Here is a 22729-nt window from a genome sequence, read left to right as displayed (position 1 = left end):
TTTTAAAAAATAAAAGTCCAATTTTAATGGAGAAACTTGTATATTCAATTATTTTGTCCCGTAGTATGTCTTAAGTGGAAGTATTACTATATGTTCTAAAGTGTAGACTCACTTTAAAGTGGTTTGGAATCACAATAAAACAATTGTTGCCATATCTTCCAGCTGCTTATGCTCATTGTGTGCTGTCAGCCCAGATGTATAAGCTGGTAGGCTATATTTAGCAGAACGTGTAGAAAAATGTAGATATAATGATTATTCATGACAATTAACTCTGTGTGTTTCTGTAAAATCCATTAGTCAAGTGTACCAATATGTGCTTAATCGAGAGCAGCATTTTAACATGAAGTGCATGTTTAGACAACATCGAAAGAATATGTTACAGTACCACTGAATGCTATGTACAGTCTCATTTCTCTTACTTGGAATTTATACTAGCAAGTGCCCTACAGCTTGATTTAAGATGGCAGATTCTTCTAATGTAAAACACAATTAACCAGAAAACCTAGGGTTAAACATTTCTTAATGTTTTTGGTAGGTCTCAGGCTATCCCAGTTCCCATGGAATTCCAGCGATGGCTGGTAGCATTTATCCAGGCCAGGCCTCTCTCTTGGATCAAACAGATTCTTGGAACCATCGGCCTCAAGAAATTTCCATGTGGCAATCTAACATGGAGGTAATTGTTTCTCAGATATTTGGCAAGTCAAAGGTAATAGAAAAGGAACTGTAACAGACCAGTCAACAGCTCACCGTGGAAATTTGCATAGCACTTTGCAGATAAACTTGTTTGAATTTGTTCTGACTCAATATTTCCTTGCAGTTGGGAATCCTGTATTTGGTATTCTGCTGAGGCTTTTGAGTGCATTTAGTTGAGTGTGCACTGAATCACCCTCAGAATTGTATGTTTAGCACATGGAAGCCTGAAACTTCCTCAATGGGCAAAGAAGTTAAGGCGGGGGGTGATAACCTGTCCATTCCCCACTCTTCCCCTTCATACACTCAATTCAAATGCTTTAGGGAGCCTTATGTTTCTGATAACAGCCATAATGCTTCTAAATAGAGATGGGCATGAACTTCCAGTTCGCCCTTTGGATGAAAAGGTGTTTTGTGCTTTCCAATCCTGCCTCCTTTAGCAGGTGCCCACTCAGTGGCAGCGCCCGGAGGAGGTAGGGCAGGGAAGCCAGGGTACTGCCTTTCAGTGGACTGGAGAGAGTAGGGTTGGAAACTGCCAAATCCCTGTTCGTCTGAAGAATGAACCAGCACATATGCTCTGAACTGGCAGTTCGTGCCTATCTCTACTTTTGAACTATGTTGCTTCTCTGAGCAGTTGTTTAATTGTCTCAGAGAATTTTCGGAGTAGTGAAAACATGCTACAGTGGTGCCTCGCTAGACTATGATAATCCATTCCACTGAAATCGCTGTTTAGCTAAATCATTGTCGAGGGAAAAGCATTTCCCCTTTGGAATGCATTGAAACCTGTTTAATGCGTTCCAATGGGGAAGAATCATCATTGTCTAGCGAAGATCGACCATAGGAAAGCCGCTTTGCGAACCGCTGATCAGCTGTTTAAATCGCTGCCTTGCAAAGCTTAGGTCCCGAAAACACCTGTTTTGTGAGCGCGGAGGGAGCTGTCAAAATCGTCTAGCAAAAATCTGTTTGTGAAGCAGGGACCAAACATTGTCCAGCAAAATTCTCCCATAGGAATCACTGTTTTGCGAATCGCTATAGCGATCGCAAAAAGTCAATGTCTAGCGAAAAAACTATCATGAGGGTTAACTGTCTAGCGAGGCACCACTGTACAGTAATAAAGCACGGTAGACACAGGCAGATGACAGTGATGGATAGGTCACAAGACTGCCATCTGCCTTGAAAGAAATAAGCGCCCATTATCAACCTCAGTGTCTTCTCCTCCTCCTCCTCCTCCTTTTTCTTCTTCTTCTTTTCTTCTTCTTCTTCTTCTTCTTCTTCTTCTTCTTCTTCTTCTTCTTCAGGGAAATGCAGAATATTTTTGAGAGTTCTTCTCCCTCTTCCCTCCTTCCACAGAAAAGCCTGTGGCATGCTCTTTCCCAGGCTCTGTTTCTATAAGAGTTCTTACTTGCTCACCGCTAGATATTATATCTGAATCTTTGTCTAAATTCTGGTGTTCCCAGAGCCTGAATTGGACTACAGTTCCCAGAATTCTGCAATTGAATAATGATTCCACATATTGGGTATTTTCTTGGATTTACAAATATCCTTGTCATGGGTTGGGGAAGCCAACTCTTCCCTAACAAAGTTATCAATTCAGGGATTGTAGTGGCATACAATGGCTGTATTCAGCCCTTTCTTCCAAGTGGATTGCTGGTCCAAAACCTTTGTCCCTTCTATTTTATTTTTAAACTAGCTTGTACAGTGAGCAACAGACTCTCTGACACAATGCATATTAAAAATCTGACCAATGCCAACCATACTCTGAAACTAGATTTCCTAAATTCACATTTTTGAAATTCATTCAGTTTTAGCAACAGTTAAGCTTCTCATAGCCTTTCAGTTTGTGACTCCAAATGATGAAAACTGCTGGATATATGAACCCTTGGTTTTGACAGCTATCGTTCCCTATTATGACCCTGCCTTCGGATTGTTCCTCACCCACCTGCCTTTTTCCTACCTGATCTTATAATAGTGTTGAGATTCTCTTACACTAGGGAAAACCCAAGAATTAGGAGCCACTCCCACTTGTTCCTATAGTCACCCGGTCTAAAACTACACTTTCTGGGAAAAAAACTGATTGAATCCACAGCAACTCCTATTTATATACAGCACATGATGTCAAGCCATATAGCATTTCAGAATAGCGCCCAATCTGGCTCCTTTCTGGTTTTTAAGGATACACGAGTTGAGTTTTGGGTGAAACAGAACTTACTCCTTCCTTGCCCACTCCGATCACCCCCAGCTCCTCCCTCGGCCATCATCATGGCTTTGATTTCTTTTCTCCATTCCACCTCCATTTCATTTAACCTGTAATTAAAACTGCACATCCAAAACTGCACATAAACAGGAAATAGGGCGTGACGTTCTCCATCATGTGCTATCAATTCTAGCCTCCAACATGCCCATCTACAAAATGAACAAAACAAATAATTTTTTTTAAATTACAAGTGGGGTCACACTTGTTGATAACTAACCCACAGCAGATACATTTTTCTTTGTTTATTGCAAAGGTATAATTCCAGCCCTAGAGGGTTTTTAATCCATAGACTTCCTTAGACCTTCTGTGAAACTTGGGTTTCTTTAGAGTAGGTTTCTAACACATATGCATTGCTTTGAAGTATCTTGTCTGACTTCTAAAATTCTGTTCTCTTTATGGCCAAGTTTTCTCTTTTTTTCTTTTTTACAGCTGTGTTTTATTTTATTTTCTTCTATTTTTAACTTTATTGAAAGACCATGAAAACAACAAAAGTAACATCACTTATATGACTGAAGAAGTGGACTTTTTTTTGCTTTGGTTTTGTTTTTGTGTTTCTTCTTGAAACAAAATAATAGTACAGGTCTTTCACAAGGAATGTGTAATCTGATATACATTGAAGCAAAAAATGAATAAATGTTCATACACACCATTGCATTCTGTATCAGATTAGGATATTGCACCAAAGATTGGCATGGGAGGTTAGTGGAAAATAATACTTGTCATTATTTTTAGCATAATTAATAAAAGGAAACCATGTGTTGAAAAGATCATGTTGGGAGTGTGGTTGGTTACGTAATCTGATCTGGTGAGTTAATTTTTCTGTTAGGGTAATATGCCATATTCTGTTTCTCCATGCATGTAAAATTACATGTTCCCTTCCAGTCTGTGGCAGTTTCCAAATGCGCTGCCATGCAGCAATAAACAATAATCGGTTTATGAATTAGCAGTTATTACCTGAAAATAAAGACAGAAGGGATAGATCTGGCTGCCTTATACTTCCTGTCATTAATTCAATTTGTATAAAAACCCTAGATTGGACTAGAGGCCATGTCAGACACCTTTGAAAATATATTCTAGCTCCCTTTTAAGTCCAATAGATACTCTTTGTTTGACAGAAGAAGGCTTTTTTCTCTCTGTTGTACAAATTTTCTAGCAATATTATTTATATTTGAAATAATAATTAATCAGGTTAGTTTTGAGACCTAATGTTATGACTAAGCTGAGACTTGAACCCAGAATTCTATCATAATAATTAACAACAATCTGTGTTAGTTAATTCTGAATTCTAATTAAAATTGGTTGTTGTGGGTTTTCCGGGCTGTTTGGCCATGTTCTTAAGGAAAACCCACAACAACCATCGGATCCCGGTCGTGAAAGCCTTCGAGAACTAATTAAAATTGTTTCAAAGCAATATTTAAAAAAAAAATGAATGTGAAAAAGGCTTTTTCTTTAGGAAGAAATGAAAGTTGTACCTTGGTGATGAGCATGTTTAAAAAAAAATTGTATCACTTATTTTAAAGTTCCCTTCTGGTCTTTCCCACCTCACCTCCTGCTTGTTCTGATAGGACTCTGGCAGTTTGGATCTGCGAAGCATGGGGCAAGGTCTACCAGCCCATCTAATGGAGGAGAGATTGATACGGCAGCAGCAGGAGATGGAGGAAGATCAGCGATGGCTGGAAAAAGAGGAGAGATTCTTGGTAATACCTTCCACTATGATGCTTAATCCTTGTCGCAAATTCTAGTGTTATCGCTTGTGCTTCTGATCACTCTTGGAAAACAGAGTGCCATAAATCCCTCACTGTGATCCATAAATCTTCATCTCCAAATGTTATATCAGAAACCTAGCTGGATTATTTTTTTTGTTTAGCTGGAACAGAGCTTGGGAAAGCTGCAATTTTTTTGGACTACAAGTCACTGAATCCACCCAAGTAGCAAGAGAACTTCTGACTGTGGTGGCTGGACAGTCTGGGAGTTGCAGATTGTTTTGCATATATATAAAAAAGTAACTTTTCTAATCTCTGTTCTGGAGGAAGGTCACTTCATAGAGATCCATGTAGGCCTTCTGTTCGTATTATGTGTATGCATGCAGGAGTGTGCGTTAAATATAATCTAATCAGGGTTTCTGAGAGAAAAGGTAGGATGTACCTTTAAAATTAGAATTCAAAGGGGTTAGTTTCACACGAGCGCTCGACTTTAAACATCAGTTTTCATGCTATATGAGAAATGTGCATTTTGATCCTGTTGTGAATGTCAAAAGCCAAATTTCAAGTGATTTGTGGGACAGCTGTTGTGGGGAACAAGGGGAAAAAAGGACAAAATATTTGGTGCAACGTTTATGAAGTTTTGGATATGATTACAACATTTGCAGGTTCTCTGTATAAGTAGTTTGCGGATTTAGGTCCCTCTGTGGGGAGCAAAGACAGAGGACAAACTACAGAGAAGAAGAAGCATCTTGGTTGAACTCCAAATGACTTCCTGCTGTTGTCCTCAGCAGACAGACGTGTAGGATCCCTTTCTCTGTGGGATTGATGGTTTCACTTATCAGCAGTTTGCTGCAGCCCCGTATACAATATACAAGGGTGTTGATTTGTGGCCTTTGTCCCATCCCTTGTATGTTGTATCTAGGGTTCCCTCGTATCCACTATTTCAGGCATCCAAGATAGATCCTGGAACAAATCCCTCACAGATACAGTGGGGTCTTGACTTGCGAACTTTTTGAGTTGCGTACTTCTCCGTCCGCAAAAATCCATTTTGACTTGCGAACGGAGAATTGACATACGAACCCAAAAAGGGAGGGGGAAGCAGGAGAGGCGGGGAGAGCCAATAGGGCAAAAGCATGTGGAGCCAGGTCCTTTACAGTATTTAGCTGGGTGGCTGAGCGGTAAGGAACAGTAAGGAACTGGGGAAAAGCTTGATCGGCTGGGCAGACGCGAGGGAGGCAGTGCACCAACGCGGCCGCTCGACCTGGCTGCCTCCTTTTCCCACCACCGCTCAGGCCGGCTGAGGGGGAGTCCGTGCTGCCGCCGCCACGCTCGGCGCCTCCGGGAGCCGCGAGGTGAGTCCGCCACCCATCCCTCCGGAGGCTTCGCGGGGCCGGGTGGGCTGCCTTCAGGGTCCCACCCGCTCCTTCCCAGCCTCCGCGGCGCACCCTCCCTCCCTCCCCTCTCGGCTCCCGCTCTCCCCGGAGGAAGCCCCGCGCCTCGCCGCCCTTTGTCAGGCTGGCTCTTCCCCTGCCCTGCCCTCTGAGATGCCCGCCCAGCACTCGGGCAAGGTGGGCTTCAGGCTTCCTCTCCCCTCCCTCTCTCCTTCCTTCCTTCCTGTACAGGCTCCCCTCCCCGCCCGCTCTTTCTCCCCTGCTTTCCTTGCCTGTGCAGGTGTGTGTCTTTCTATTGCCGGAAAAAAGCAGATACGGATCAAATGGTTTTCAATGCATTCCTATGGGAATGCAGATTTTGACCTGCGAACTTTTTGAAATGCGAACCGCCTCCCAATACAGATTAAGTTCGCAAGTCGAGACCCCACTGTATAGGGGTTTTACTGTAATTGATCCCATCCTTTTGAAGACGGAGCAGTGTTTTTGTCTTGCACAGCCCTTGAGAGGAGCCGTACAGTGCAAGCAGTGGCAGAATTGTCTCCTTTTTTTCCTGGTAAATGTAAATACAGAGAAAATCACTATCAAGAAGTCTTTCACCCTCACCCGTAGGCTAGTAGACCCGAAGAGACAACGAATTGGCAAAAGTTAATTGATGTTCTGCCTATGAAATAGATGTTCAGTTGAAGCTCAAAACGGAGTTCCAAGGAATAGTTTGTGGTTCACATTCCACCTCAGCCGTGTACATAGGTTTTGTGGGAAGAAAACGCCCTCCCTAGACCATAAGATGAGGCCTCCATTCTCGTTGCATTCATTTAATGGTCTCCTGGGTCTTGGGTTATACAATTGAACCTCCCCCACCCCATTATATTTAAAGCAGTAACCTTGACTAAAATTCATTTTTGTAACCATGATTTTGTAAGATAATGGGTGCTAGAAAGTGTACACCTTTTGCCTAAAGCAGTGGTTCTCAACCTTGTTCTTGGACTGCAGTTCCCAGAAGCCTTCACTACCAGCTGTGCTGGCCAGAATTTGATTTCTGGTTTATGTGAGCACAGTGCAGAAGATGCCAAATGGACAGTGCAAGGTGATTAACATGCATGGAATAACCCTTTTTTCTTCTTCAGTTAAGGGAAACCTGCACTATATGCCCCCCTTTCCCCCTGCATTTAGTGAGCTGTGAGAAACACTGCAATGGAGTGTGCATTATGAGTGAACTACCTTCTTTTTTTAACAGCAGCAAAATTTACAGCAGAAACTGCAATGCATGTACTCAGTTTTCACTGTCTGTTAAGGAGTTAAATGTCTGTGCACTGATCTTCTCAGAAGTATGCCTATGGAAAACAGAGTATTTTTCATGGAGAAACATAATATTTTCCTTATTTGGCATAATAAGGAAACATACAGGCTAAACGCTAACAAAAACAAAATAACCATGTCCAAAAATCACAGTGTCCTAATCAAGATCACTCTCATCAGATACCCCTTCCTTAAGGGATTAATTTCTCTTTCATACTGAGTTCCAGTTGTGAGTACAGGTCAGTGTTGTCATGGAAGTTTCACATGTCTGCATGTATACCATGTGTTCCCTGATAGAGCTGTGGAAAAAAATTGTTGTTGTAGGCATCCTTCAGTCTCAAGAGACGATGGTAACGTGCTCTGAATAGAGTCCTTGGAATCTAGTGTGGCTGAGAAGGCCAGTTTATTTATTTATTTATTTAATTTATATCCCGCCTATCTGGTCGTGTCAGGACCACAATTCAAGAATGACCATCCCTTCCACACTGAAGACAAATACAATCTCTCCCCTTTCCAGCTCCCTGATTTTGCTGGTTTGGGGACTGCCTCTTTGCCTTGGCCTACCGGACAAGGGTCTCTTCAAATTGGGAGAGGCCATGATGCACCACGTGCCTCCAGGCTGAACGCTCCGATGTCAGGGTTTCCCATCTGTTGAGGTCCATTCCTAAGGCCTTCAGATCCCACTGGCAAATATCCTTGTATCACAGCTGCGGTTTCCTGCATTCATTCTCCATCCAGGAGATCTTTTGGAAGCCAACTGTCAGCCATTCTCATGACATGCCCAAGCCAGCGTACACGGCAATGTTTCAGTAATGTATACATGCTAAAAATTCCAGCTCGTCCTAGGACTACTCTATTTGGAACTTTGTCCTGCCAAGTGATACCAAAAATGCGTCGGAGACAGCGCATATGGAATGTGTTCAACTTCCTCTCCTGCCATGCACAAAGGGTCCAGGACTCACTGTACTACAGGATTGTACTCAGGACACAGGCTGTATAGACCTGGATCTTGGTATGTGCTGTCAGCTTCTTATTAAGCCATTCTCTATGAGTCTAAAGAACATGGTAGCTGCTTTGCCAATGCGTATATCCAGCTCGACATTTATTTATTTATTTATTTATTTATTTATTTATTTATTTATTTATTTATTTATTTATTTATTTATTTATTTATTTATTTATTTATTTATTATTTGATTTATATCCCGCCCATCTGGTCTGGTCTACCACTCTGGGCGGCTTCCAATAAAAATATATACAGTAAAATATAAGAATGTCACACATAGAAGTCTGCATTCAATCAGAACACATACCATAATAGAACAAATAAAGAAAGAAGAAGAAAAAAGAGTTAAATATTGACAGAAGGGAAGGCCTAGACGTATAACCATGTTTTTAAATGACTCTTAAAAGTGCCCAGCGTGGGGGCCGCACGAATTGCCGGAGGAAGTTTATTCCAGAGGTGAGGAGCCACCGCTGAGAAGGCCTGATTTCGTGTCCTTTCCTTCCGGGCCTCCCTCAGCGTTAGGCCCCTCAGCCTCACCTCCTGGCTCGTGCGGGTGATCCGAGTAGATCTAGGTGGGAGCAGGTGTTCCGCCAAGTATTGAGGTCCTAAACCGTTTAGGGCCTTATATGTAAGCATTAACACTTTGAAGTCAACGTGGAAACGGATGGGCAACCAGTGCAGCATGGCCAGAGTAGGAGAGATATGTTGGTATTTTCTCACTCCAATAAGGAGTCTGGCTGCTGCGTTCTGCACCACCTGAAGTTTCCGCGTCAGCTTCAAAGGCAGCCCCACGTAGAGTGCGTTACAGTGGTCTAATCTAGAGATTACGAGTGCATGTACTAAGGTAGTGAGCGCCCCCGTGTCTAGGTAAGGTCGCAGCTGGGCAATCCGCCAAAGATGGAAAAAGGCGTTGCGGACTACCGACGCCACCTGTGTTTCCATGGTGAGCGTCGGGTCCAGGTGTACCCCCAGGCTGCGGACCCCACTCTTTGCGGCCAGGGTCACCCCCCCCAAACGAGAGAGAGTTACCCAAGCCGTCAGCCACAGGGCCACCCACCCTCAGAACTTCCGTCTTGTCTGGGTTCAGCCTCAATCCGTTCTCCTACATCCATTGCAGTACGGTCTCCAGGCAGCGCTGGAGGGATGGGACGGCATCACCTGCAGTTGGTGGAAAGGAGATGTAGAGCTGGGTGTCAACAGCGTATTGATGACACGATGCTCCACACCCCCTGATGACTCCACCCAGCGGCCTCATATAGATGTTAAACAGCATTGGGGAGATAGTCAACCCCTGTGGAAGCCCACATTTGAAGCTCCACGGGGCCGAGACACTCTCCCCAAGTTGAACTCTCTGAGGACGGTCCTCCAAGAAGGAGCGGAACCAGGTCAGAGCCAAGCCACTGATTCCCAACTTGGAGAGCCTCCCCAGGAGGAATCCGTGGTCGACGGTATCGAAGGCCGCCGAGATGTCGAGGAGGACCAACACAGATATTTTACTTCAGTCGGCCTCCCTCAACAAGTCATCGTACAGGGCGACCAATGCCATCTCCGTACCGTGGCACGGCCTGAAGCCCGACTGAAATGGATCCAGGGCATCTGTTTCATCCAAATGTGCTTGAAGCTGATCAGCCACCACCCCCTCGACCACTTTACTCATGAAAGAAACATTGGCAACGGGCCTATAATTGCCAATTTCGTCCGCCGCCAAACTAGGTTTCTTTCTTATGGGCCTAATGAGTGTCTCCTTGAGGACAAGGGAAACCTGCCTTCAAGGAAAGACCCATTTATTATAGCAATGGCCCATTCTGTTGTTGTCGGCCTGGCTGCTCTGATTAGCCAGGCCGGGCAAGGGTCCAAGGAGGAGGTGGTGGCTCGACAGTGGTCAAACACCCTGGCCACAGAATCAGGTGTGACCGGCTGAAAGGAATCAAGAGTTCCCGGGCAAGACGGAGCGCTGGACATCTCTGCTCGATTCGCTGTGTTCAAAGAAGGAGAGAGGTACCGGCGCATGGCCTCCACTTTAGATTTTAAAAAGGCTGCAAACTGGTCAGGTGAAAAACTAGGGGGAAGCCTATCACCCAGACCAGTTCTGGATAGGTCGTGCACTATACGGAATAACTCCGCCTGCTGGTTGGACGCTTCGCTTATCCGGTTAGCGAAGTAAGTTCGACAAGCAGCCTTTACCCTAGACAGATAAAGATTAGTTGCGACCCTGACAGCTATCCAATTGTAATCCGTCGGGTTTGTCCTCCACCTACGCTGTAGCCTTCTCCTATGTCGCTTCAGCGCTCAAAGCTCCTGGTTGAACCAGGGCGTTGGGCGAGCTCGACGACGGAGAGGGTGTTTAGGCGTGATCGTGTCTATAGCGCTGGTTGCAAAGGTGGACCAGCTATCAACCAGAGTGTTGATAGGAGCGCTAGCCAGGTCCACCGTGACCCCTCTCATGACATCCTGGAATCCAACAGGATCCAATAGCCTTCGAGGGCGGACCATAGAAATAGGTCCTTGCTCCCTGCGAGCGGGGAGAGCCACTGTGAGGTTACATTTTATCAGATGGTGATCTGACCAAGACAGGGGCTGAGCGCTGAGGGGACCCCGTCCGGAGTTGGTGGTGTCCATCGGGTGGGGAGAAGACCTGCAGTCCGGTGCCTGACACTCCCCCTCCCTGGAGAGCCAGTCCCAACCTGTGTGTGTTAGCGCTGAGGGGAATGCGCCTGGGACCCAATCCGAGCTGATGGTGGCCATCAGGAGGGGAGAGGTCTTGTAGATTGGCGTCTTGTTGCCCTCGCCCTCCCCCTCCCTGGAGTGCAAGTCCCAACCGCGTGTTTGATCCTGCTGCCTGGGGCCCTGACTGCTTGGTTTCCTGGGCTGGAGGTGGTGGCTGCGAGCTCCAGGAGCCCTGCGAGCCTCGGGTCCTTGGTGAGGTGGAGCAGACCAACCCAGGCTTGGAAGTAGGAAGCTGGTGGGAAGACCTTGGGCTTGTAAAGAAGAAGAGAGTGCTATCTGTTGTGGTCTCAGCTGGGCAGTCGCCATGTTGGATTCTCCAGCGGCGGCCCCCATCCTAGGATCGTACTGTTTAGCCTGCGCTTCCTGGTCTAACTACAGTCTCGCCTTACCTTCCCTCCAAGGAAGGGAAGGCAAAATGCCAGGGTCTGAGTCTCTCCTAACCCGGACCTTATTTCTCTGGACGCTCCCTATATAGATTATTAAGACCTTCATGCTATACCCCGGGATTAACATCTTCACTCCGACACTTCTATTGCTGTTAACATCAGTTTTATTAAACCCAAAAGCAACATCAAATTGGGCAAAAGTCGGAAGGACAAGGCTATGAGGCGGAGGAGGACTGATGTGGACTTTATGTGGGGGTTAGCACTTGGGTGTTTCATATTTTTATTTATTTTCTATTATGATGATGATTATGATTATGATGATTATGATTATTAATTTGTATTTATTTATTCTTTAATTTTTCTTTGGGGTAATGTAATTGGGATTCTTTTACTTTGTAACATGGCATTTTGTGTATGTAGTTTTTGTTTTAGAAGTCTGATATTATTTAGTGTATTTTCTCTCTCTCTCTTTTTCTTTTCTTTTCCCCCCTTCTTTTTCTTTTTCTGTTTAGTTTGACATGGAGGGAAAGGCCTGTCTGCCCAGCGAGGGGCCCCTGAACATCCTGGTGATCACGGGTAGAGGGAGATATGGCGTTGGCACAGTCCCTACTCGTGTTAGAAGAAAGATGAACAGATGTTTGATGGCTGTTCATTGTTCTGAGACTGTGTCCAACCCCCAGTATCGAGGTAGCCAGCCCAGCCAGCCTTCCACTCTATCCCTGATACTGTTGAATGCCAGGTCTGTGTCCAGTAAGGGCCAGGTTATCCACGACTTTATCCTGGAGGAGGATGCAGACCTGGCATGCATAACTGAGACATGGATTACCGGGGAGGATGGTCCTCCCTTGGCTCCGGTCTGTCTGCCTGGTTATGCTGTCCAGCACCAGGGTAGACTGGAGGGGCGGGGGGGGGAAGTAGCCATTGTCTATAAACCCAATTTACAGGTTACTAGGCGCTCCTCGATGGTAAAGCCGGGTCTAGAGGCACTCCACGTGTTGATTGGGGCCAGGGATGGAATTGGGATTTTGCTGTGTTACTGCGTTCCCCGCGACCCAGCCACTTCCCTTCCGGAGCTAGCCGACTCTGTCTCCGCGGCATTGTTGGGATCCCCAAGGCTTTTGGTCTTGGGTGATTTCAACATGCATGCGGGAGCAGAGGCTACTGGGCCAGCTCTTGAATTCCTGGAAACCATGGCTTCCTTGAACATGTCCCAACATGTCAACGGCCCCACCCACGTGGGTGGCCACACATTGGACCTGGTTTTTTCCACCAGTTGGAGCGAGTGTGGTCTGATGGTGACTGACCTTGTGTCGGTCCCCTCTAGGGAGAAAATGTCAGAGACGGTTGCGCCAAGGTACATGAAATCATTAACAACCTCCAGTTCTTGTGTAGAGATGGTAATAGAGGGAGGTGAGTCCACGCCCTGGCCCTGTGCTGCTGTGCATATGAACTGGTACGAACCTGCAAACTGAGGTTAGTGCCCATATGTCTCCATATGTCATTGAGTGCAGTGGCTGCTGGATAATTGATTTTATCAGTTCGGGTTGGCTTTAAGTCATGACAGTCGAGATGATCAAGTAATGAATCTACAGCACACAAAGGCTTCTGCGGTTTAGCCCGCAGCGCCACCACGTCCCCACCTACAGTACTGTGTATAAAACTGCTTTATAACTACTATGTATAAAACAATGAGCAGGCTTTCAGAGGGTCAGTTTCTTCAGCATGTAACCCTACGTTTTTACTTTTCTTCTTTAACTTAAAATAAAATTACTCCCATCACTATACTTTTAACTTTTAATTTAAACAGCTTTCTTTTCTGTTTGCTTATCCGTGTATCTATTTGCTTAAACTGATACTATGACTGCACTTCTATTCAGTCTCTTACTCAAGTCTCCTCATAAACTCTGCCCACACAAATATCACTTAACAGCTCATTATTAGTCACATTCTCTCCTTCTAACATAAACCAAGTAACTCATGCATGCCTGCGCACACACACGCAAGCTTTCATACAAACAGAATCTGTCCATCGAGAAACAACACAAACTAATCAACTCACAATTCCATTCATAAACATTTTTTACACTGCTTTACTGTGATAATAGTCCCTCCTGGCACACATCACACATATAGCTACCAAACCAGGTGCTTATCATGCGAGCAAACACAAACCTCCGCACAAAACATGCATACAATGCAAAATTGCACCATCATCCCATTGACCTTCAATTGTACTATAATGCTGTCAAAATTCGTTCTTGTCATTTTGACTGTTTCTATGAGTGAAATTATAACGATGAAATCGCTTAGTGATGACTTTTTTGGAGCGATCTTGCGCTCTGTTTAACAATGTTTCCTATGGGCAATTTTCGCATAGCGATGTTTGGGACCATGCTTCGCATAGCGATGACAGTTTGGGTCCCCCTGTTTCGCTTAATGATGGTTTTGACAGCCTCATGTGGGCTGTTTTTTAAATGTTTAAAAATGTTTGCAATGCTTGAAATCATAAGTGCACTTAATAAACCCTTTGTTAAACTAAATTGACTTTATTCCGACTCTTTTTAAATTTGTTGTAATTTTTCCCCCATTGAGATGCATGGAATAGGTTTCAATGCATTTCATTTGGGGAACCGTGTTTCGCTTAGCGATGTTTCCTATGGCGATTTTCGCTTAAGGACGGCAATCCGTTCCCATTGGAACGGATTATCCGGTTTTGAATGCATTTCTATGGGAAACCGTGTTTCGCTTAGCGATGAAATCGCTTAACAGCGATTTTTTGGGAACCAATTATCATAGTTAAGCGAGGCACCACTGTATATCTGTATGTTATAGAAATCATCAAAAAACCGTCCTTGAAGGACTTCGTTTATATATAGTGACAATAATTCTGTGTTGTGTAGAGCGTATTATTTAAGGGTACATACAGAAAAACCTATTTTTGTGGAGAAGACATCTTCATTGTGATCAACCGCATGCTATGTTGCCTTCCAAAATGATCAACATAGGAAGATAAGAGTAGCCTTTGAGTTCCAAAGCGATCTGTGGCGTTCTAGTAACAAAGCTGCTACCCAAATCACTTGTTTCTGGAGGTTAATTTTTGGATTACAACTCCCAGAATCCCCAAGTAGCCCTGCTAGCAGAAGAATTCTGGAAGCTGAAGTCCAAAAAGACACACACACACACAGAGAGAGAGATCCCAGAAAACCTTTCTTGAGTTCTGTATAAAACCTAGCGTGGCATACATAAGAAGTTGTGGTAGCAGTGAGTACCGTAAACTGATTCACTTCTGTGAGCAAGGACTTCCTTTGCCTGTCTTGATTGCATAATTTCACAAACCTCTCTCCTGTTCCCCACATCTCTTCCCCCCACAACACTCTACGCAACTCCCAAAGTTTTAAACATGTCTCATAGGAAAGCTGCTATAATCCTGCCATTGTTCTGATGGTCCTTTTCTGCACTTTTTTTCAATTTGTTGTTCTTATTGCGATGAGATGTACAAACAGATCATGCATTCCAGATATGTCTGAGCCATACAAGGCATTGTTATATCGGCTGTTTTATTTTGAAGTTTTTTTTTTAATGATTCCCCAACACAAAGCATGCTCCCTTCATGTATGATAAGGACACGCAATTCCTTCTGCTCTTTCAGGATATTTAGCCAAGATGTGTTTCTGCGTTATACTTCAGTTAAGGAAACTCTGTTTGGGTTTTAACGGAATCTAGAGACTTTTGGCCAGTTTTGGGTTGTGCATTCTATAACCAGGACTAGCTGTGTACAATGCCATGCTATTTCATAACATGCGCAAAGGAGCTACTTGTTTTTTTGCAGAAGTCCTTGGAGTTAGCTAGGTGGACTGAAGTGTCTGTTGTACAGTGGGGTCTTGACTTAAGAATGGCTCGAGTTAAGAACATTTTGACTTAAGAACCACTCTCATAGGAAAATATTGACTTGACTTACATACTTAGATTTGAGTTAAGAACTGAAAAAAAACCACGTGGGAGGCAGGGAAAGTGCAAAATTTGAACTTTCAGTTAACTGTTGGCCAGTGAAAAGGGTGCCTGTCTGCTTCCTCACTCCTCCCAGCGTTTAGAGAGTGGATTGGGAGTCTTCGGACTGCCTGGTACTGCCTGGACTGTCTTTTCCCTGCCTTCCCTGAACCTTTCTTGACCTAAGAAAAAAAGAAACAAAATATCCCCCTCTAGTGGTCGAAGGCGGAATAGCAGCTTCCCATTAGTTTCTATGGACGGAAAAGAGCCGATACGGATCAAATGGTTTTCAGTGCATTCCTATGGGAAATGCAGATTTGACCTGAGAACTTTTTGACTTGAGAACCGCCTTCCAATATGGATTAAGTTCTCAAGTCAAGACCCCACTGTATTTCTTTCTGCTTGGAAATGAGAAGTTTGGAGATCCTGGGTTACTCTCTGCCTTCTGTGGGAGAAGAAAGAAATACATCTGATCTGGTCAATTTACCTCTAAATCTTCCTTTCCATGTATGCATTGGGGTGTTGTTGTTGATTAACCAGATTGTGTAGGACTGAACAGGCTACCCACAATGTGGGCAAGTGGGAAGTAATGAATAGGAAGATCTAGAAGCTGAGATACAGAAGATAAACCGTTCCCACCATCAGTATAATGTTATATCCAGATGTCTACAGTCTTATTTTTCTCAAACTATTATTCGCTGGGTCTGTTTCTTGATTCTGTTACCACTTTGGATCCTTTTCTGTCAGTGTCGTACTGAAAGATGTGTGTATGAGTTATCCCATGATTTCAGCAAAGTGTCTATGTTTATGGCAGAGGGGAAGGGCCGGGTTTCATGCTAGGGACCCTGTGCAGCCTCCTTCTGGCCCCTCCATCCCTGAGGGATAGAATAACTGACATGGAATGATCTCCTTTGATTATTTTATTTATTTATTTACAGGGGTGGGTGAATTTACAAAAATTCCCACATTAACAAAACTCAGTATTTGTCCTAGATTGACTAAGACCATGGAAACAGGAACAGGGAAATTAATGGAACTTTGTGCTAAACTTGGTTTTTATTTTAAGAAGAAGGGCAAAAAAAATTAATAAAGCCTGTAGTTCTTTTCCTTTATTGAGAATGGTGTATGCATTTTTTCCCACTGAATTAATGAAAGACCACATGGAATGCAGTCAAGCTCTCCGCTTCTCCTCACCAGAGAGGGGTGAGTCGGTGCTAATGATATCCTTGACATTCCCAAAAGAATTCAGCTAAATGAGGTCTGTGCACATTTCACTTTTCTGACGTTTGCCCTGAAGTAGTGGATGCCAGTTTTTGCCCTGTTAAGCAGAGTGTTACTTACTCCTGGAGAATAAGCTCAGGAAAAAAAAAACAGAGGGTGCTTAAAGGATACTGGGTGGAGAACTAATTGCTCCAAATCAATCATGTGGGTGAGGCCATGGAGTCAGTGAAGAGCAAATAGACTGGGTAAGATTTTCTTTAAACTATCAGAGGGTGGCAAAGCAAGCTAGAGTCCTAGGTTCTAGACTGTAGATCCATCCAGCAGCTCTCCTTTCCCCTGATTTCCCTTTTATATAGACTCCTGAGAAGCTGGAGCCAAAGTCAAAGAGAGAAACGTTCAAGCAGCCGCAGGTTGAATTCTCATTTGAATTCCCCAGGAATGAAGGCTGAAGGATTGTTATTTCTGATAAGCTCACAGGCAGGATACACTTTTCTTTCTTTCTTTCTTTAAAAAGAAAATAGCGTCAAGAACATTTTAAAGGCAAAATATTACTATTAATTGGATTTTCCAAAGGAAAATTCCCCAAATCTCCAGGGAGGTCTTGAGTGGAAATGGGACATATTACATGTGGCAGGCAGAGCAGAAATGGGTGAGGAGAGGATTCAGGAAGAGATCGAGAACTAAGCACGTTTTAGCATTCTTCTTGCAAGACGTCCCCTTCCACTCATTACACTTTGTAATGTGGAGTCCTTTTTTTTATTTTTATTTTTTTTTGAGTAGAGTCCATTTGTAGTCAATGCATTACAGTTTTAAAGGATGCCCTACCTAAAGGTGAACAAATTGGGTCATTTACCCCTGTAACCAATGTTTGGATATTTCCAGTATCTTAATCCATAGGTGGAGATGTATGGGCCTCCAGAAATCGTTCAGCTCTCCTAATTTCTCTCTATGGGCCATCCTGGCGAGGGTGGGTGGGAATTGTATCCAGAGAACTATAATTCGCCCAGCATCACTTTATTTGCACTGTATAGCAGCGGTGTCCAACCTTGGGCCTCCAGATGTTCTTGGACTTCAGCTCCCAGAAATCCTGACCAGCAGAGGTGGTGTTGAAGGCTTCTGGGAGTTATAGTCCAAGAACATCTGGAGGCCCAAGGTTGAGGACCACTGCTGTATAGGAACAACATCATTCACCGGGGAGAAAGAGGAGATGTAGCAAAGGAGTCTAGGTTTTTCTTCACAAACATCCTGTGAGGACAGAATAGTTAGCGAAAGCTACCTGATACATTTTACAACTGGACCGAGGTTCCAGCTTGGGTCTCCCTGGTTCATATCTATGTCAAATACAGTGGTATTTGACGAACGTCCCGACATACGGCCATTTCGAGTTGCGACCAGCTCCGGCTGCAAAATTTTGCTTCGACTTGCGGCCAGAAAAAGGCAGGGGGAAAAGGTAGGGAATTCAAATTTGCTAACCGTTGGTGGCAAAGAGGCTGCTTCTTGTAGCTCTTTCGCCCCAACGGTTAGAGTGAGTGCGTGGGAGGAGGCTTTTGGACTGCCTGGAGCTGCTTTCTGCTCCTGAGTAAGTACATTTACTTTGTTTTGCAGGGTGGGTTTGGTTTTTTTGGGGGGGGTTATGTTTCTGTGCTATGATGTTTTTTGTGTTTTGGTGTTTTTTCCCCAGCCCCATCATGTTCCAATGAGGCTGGCTGTGTGTGTGGATGGGTGTTTTTGTGTTTTTTCCCCCAGCCCCATCATGTTCTGATGGGGCTGGCTCTATTTGTGGTTTTTTTAAATGAGATTTAATACAAGAAATAAACTATTGGAATCAACCATTCTGTTCTTCCAAAATGCTGCTGAAGATGTTTTAGCCTATCTTTGACCTCACATTTTATTTAATAGCCTTTTTTTTCTTGTGTATCCACAGTGGAGGTTTGCATGTGCTTTTATAGCAATCATACAACACTGCTGAATAATCCTGTTGTGTGAAGGTGGTTTACAGTGAATGATAGCTTTTAAAACAATATTTTAAATATCAAGATGTTACCTAAATTATTTTTGATCTTTGATTTGTTTTTGAAAACAAATAAAAGTGTTTTTTTAAAGTGTTTTGGATATTATTTTCCACCCATAAGTACTGCAGAAACTCTGTTCCAAACTTCAGTTTTGAATATTGCACAATCCACAAACCCTTTCATTTTTAAAATCCAGCAGGCTTTTCTTTATCTCTCTGGCTTTTCAGAAGAGGTAATGAAAAGTGAAGCTTGCTGATTTCTCAGCCTGCTAATGGAGGAATATTCTGTCCTGGCTGCCTAACAGAGTTTCTGCGTCTCTGTGCTTTTAAAACGCTTTTGGTAATTGGCCCCATTTGGGAAGCTTGGAGATGGAGCCAAGTACATTTAAGCCTTCCTCAAGCAGGAAACAGGAATTAATGTGCAGCGTTTCTCATCCTGTGGTTGAAAATTTCACTGTTAGGAAGAAAAGGGCAATAAACGTCGGCTGTGTTGGTGGTGCTGCTGCTCCTCCTCCTCCTCCTCCTCTTCTTGAGAGAATTAAAATGCAGGTTTTCCAATGTTGTATTGGGGAAATGGTACTATCAATATTTATCTCAAAAGTCTTATTTTGTACAAACAGAAAGAGCAAAGTGAGATATTCTTTAGAAAGCTGCTGGAAAGTTGAGTCGCAGGATTTTGCAAGAGCCTGCTCTGGGGGATAGGGCGGAAGCATGAATAGAAGGAATGTAATAGCATCTGTATTAGTCAAAGCATAACGTGTGGGTTTTTTTTCTTTCCTTTTTATTTTCAGCAGAGCTTTCTTTAATGCCTTTAGTAAGAATTCATATTGCTAGGTTGTTTGACTTGTGAAGCTCTTTAAACCCCCCAGTACAAAACCACATCTCTTTTCATTTCCTCAGAAACCCGACGTGAGGCTCTCCAGAGGGAGCATAGATCGAGAAGATGGGAGTCTCCAGGGTCCGGTAAGCACAAAATGCTATCTTTTTATCTATCAAGAGAAACGTTTGTTTGATGTCCTCAGTGGAAAATGCTGTTAACATCCCACTGATCATGGGAGATGAGATTTGCTTTGCTTAGGCTTCCGTGATGATTATGTTTCTGCGAGAGATTTTAGGAGGCTCGGTTTCTCCAAGAACACTGGTGGCAGGAAAATCTTGTTCACGCAGCACTTTTCTGGGGCTGCTTCCTTTCCTTTTGCTGCTGCTGGAATAGATGCAGTCTCCTCTTGCGCATGGAGCCATTAATTATATTTAAAGCAGCTGCGTGGTACTCAACCCGTCTGGGCTCAGTGTGCAAAAATCAAGTTTGCCTCGCTGCCTCTGTTAGAGAAAGTAAAATGCCAATACAGTGCTTGAATATGTTGGAATAGAGAGCATTTCTCAAAGTAACGGGAATCTGGAGTAGAATCTTATGGGTGGTGATAAGTGAGCTTGATTTACTTTCAGAAAACATCTGCCTTGTTCTTTAAAACTAATCCAGACCATAAAAGTGTAGTTAGATGGCTGGTGACCTCTTTCCCGCTCGCCCCTCTGTTCATGGTTATGTTAGGACTGTTTTTTTAGTTCACCTCTCTCGTTATATTGAGGTACAGCTGTAACACTGAAAAGGAATGCTTCAGAACTCATTCCTTACCTTGGCTTTACTGGGCAAGAATTTTTTTGCTTTCACAACGGAGATAAAAATGTTGTAACTGGCGAGACAGGGTATTGCCTCAGGGCCTTGCCGTTAGTACTGGAGATTGTCTGCCTCAACTTGTCTATTTGCCAACCTAGTCTTTCTCCGTGTTGACGAGTTTCTGCTCATGTATTGTGAGCCGAAGGCAAAAGGGCAGGCCTGCTTTCGGTTTTTGGTCAGTGTGCCTTTGACTCCTCCTGACTATCTCACTTGGAGATTTCAGGCAGGAAGTTGACACAGCTGTATTCTGGGATTATGTCTGTTGCCGAACAGTCCTGGGGGTGGGGGATATATCTGAGATTGCTAGTAACTGCTGAGGCTCTCAACAGAAACATAGCATAGGTAGCAGGAGCACATGCTAACTAAATGGGTACATATATAGAATGATGTCAAAAGATGTGCAGTATTTATCTTGTGGAAGTTGGCATATTACTTTTAAGGAGCGCAGCTAAAAAAACCCAGACCTATTGTATCATTCTTTGTAGCAAAAACAACTTAAACAGGGGATTGGTTCGACCTGTAGTGTCTTTTGATTTATGTGCAAAAAAAACCCCAGCTATACGATCCATTCACGGAATCAGAGTTTAAGATTTGGCAGTACCCATATCTCGGATCACATGATGTTACAAATAAAGTAACTGTTTGATTGATCCACAGGTCATCGAGTAATTTATTTTCCTATTTTGTTGTAGTTTCTAGTAATCCTTCAAAAGTGTTGCCCAGCTTAAAACTGTCCTTCTGTACCACAAGATGTAGTATGACTATAAAAAAACAGCACACTGGCAGAACATTTCTGTGTTATTTAAAAATATGGACACAGTTAACCAGAATTTGTAGCCATGTTGGTTGACAAGACTAATCAAAGAGGAGCTTTGTGCAGTTGAAAGCAGGCTGCAAGGGCCTGAATCCAGTTGGTAGTCCCAGGTAGGAGAGGTCCATTGAATGATGGGATTTGGGCAAGACAGACAGAATCTTTATCGGTTGTTGTAGGCTTTTCAGGCTGTCTGGCTGTGTTCTTGAGGTTTTTCTTCCTGACGTTTCACTAGTCTCTGTGGCCGGCATCTTCAGAGGACAGGAATCAGAATTTTTATTGCTTAATCCAGAGACCATAGCAAAATAATTTCGGCAAGGGTTGACTCAACTGTTCTCCAGTTGATTCCGTTGTCTCTCCTTCAGCAGTCCAGTAGCATTTGGACAAACCCATCCTGGCATGTTCATGTAGTCCTTCCCAGCAGTATTCTGTGAATCCAGAGCACCAAGAACTGGAACCCTGGAGCCAGGTGGTGGCTTGTGCTGTCTTGAAGGAAGAAGAGTACAGAATAAGACAGCAATTGTCTTGGCTGGGGGGGGGGGGGTTGGAAGCTGCCTGTCATCCAGGGGGCACATGGATGAGAGAGGTTGAAATTTCCTTATTCCCCTGCCTTGCTTCTCTGTGATTCATTGCCCCATGTATTCTCTTCTGTTAACACTTTAGACCAGCTCTTAGCTTTGCAGGTTTTCACATTTTCTCTGGAGAGTTGTGAGCATTCAGTATATTCCATCAGTATGTGTTTGCTGTTACTAGAACAGTGGGTTAGAACATGTTGAGTGAATCGGTACAAAGAATTATCCTGGATTAATTAATTGAAGGGGGCAACTGAGTTTGTACAGATGCTGCAGTTTGGCTTTATTTTACAGGGTAGGCACCGAATGGTAGATTAGTAGATAATAATTTTTGTAAAAAGATTTGACCAGTCCAATGCATGTGTGTTTTGCTTTGATAGATTTAAGATCCTACAGCTGTGGAAAATCTGTCTTTTTCTATCCCAGGTTGCTTTTTCTGCAATAAAAATGCCTGGCTCAGATTTTCTGTGTAGTCTTGTCCATGTCAGCACTTCTGATTTGCAAAAGAAAACTTTTTTCTGTGCAGACGCCTTCCCATAAAAACACACTAGGATTTTCTAAACGAATGTTTTCCAAGAACTCAGTGACCACATGGCAGATACAAATGTCATATTGTGCGTTAATTGATCAGGCTTTTATCTCAGCTGGCAGAAAAGTGATTAGATTGCAGCCCAGTTATATAGCTTCCCTAAACTAGCAGTTGGGGCTCTTTGTGTCCATTGTTACGAAGTCAAGCAATAATTTGGGAGACTAGAGCCATGGACCTCTCAAGATGAAGATTTCTATGCATACATTCTAACAGATACCTTGGACTGAACATGCAAATCACGGAACAGCATGTCATTTTGTCTGAGTAACAGTAGCAGTGAGAATGGATGTACCACAGAGATACAAAGAAAGAGAGAGAGAGAGAGAGATGAAAGAATTTTGTTTTATTTTTTAAAAACATGATTTGCATTAATAGTTGGTTTGCCCTGAAATTTAAGAGTGATGGGAGAG

At 43.6% G+C, this 22729-nt stretch overlaps 1 protein-coding gene across 11 annotated transcripts in view; it reads left to right on the top strand.

Annotated features, from left to right (window-relative positions):
• Nucleotides 1-22729, top strand: part of PTK2 (protein tyrosine kinase 2) — a 256954-nt gene that overhangs the window by 222810 nt on the left and 11415 nt on the right. For all 11 annotated transcript variants that reach the window (XM_078391686.1, XM_078391688.1, XM_078391687.1 and 8 more), the window contains 3 exons: nucleotides 536-673; nucleotides 4510-4641; nucleotides 19573-19635. In XM_078391686.1, the coding sequence (XP_078247812.1) occupies nucleotides 536-673; nucleotides 4510-4641; nucleotides 19573-19635 (333 nt within the window). The remainder of the gene's footprint in view (nucleotides 1-535; nucleotides 674-4509; nucleotides 4642-19572; nucleotides 19636-22729) is intronic.

The sequence above is a fragment of the Pogona vitticeps genome, chromosome 4 (assembly GCF_051106095.1).
Source record: "Pogona vitticeps strain Pit_001003342236 chromosome 4, PviZW2.1, whole genome shotgun sequence".
Classification (NCBI taxonomy): domain Eukaryota; kingdom Metazoa; phylum Chordata; class Lepidosauria; order Squamata; family Agamidae; genus Pogona; species Pogona vitticeps.
This window is presented reverse-complemented; position numbering and strand designations above follow the sequence as displayed.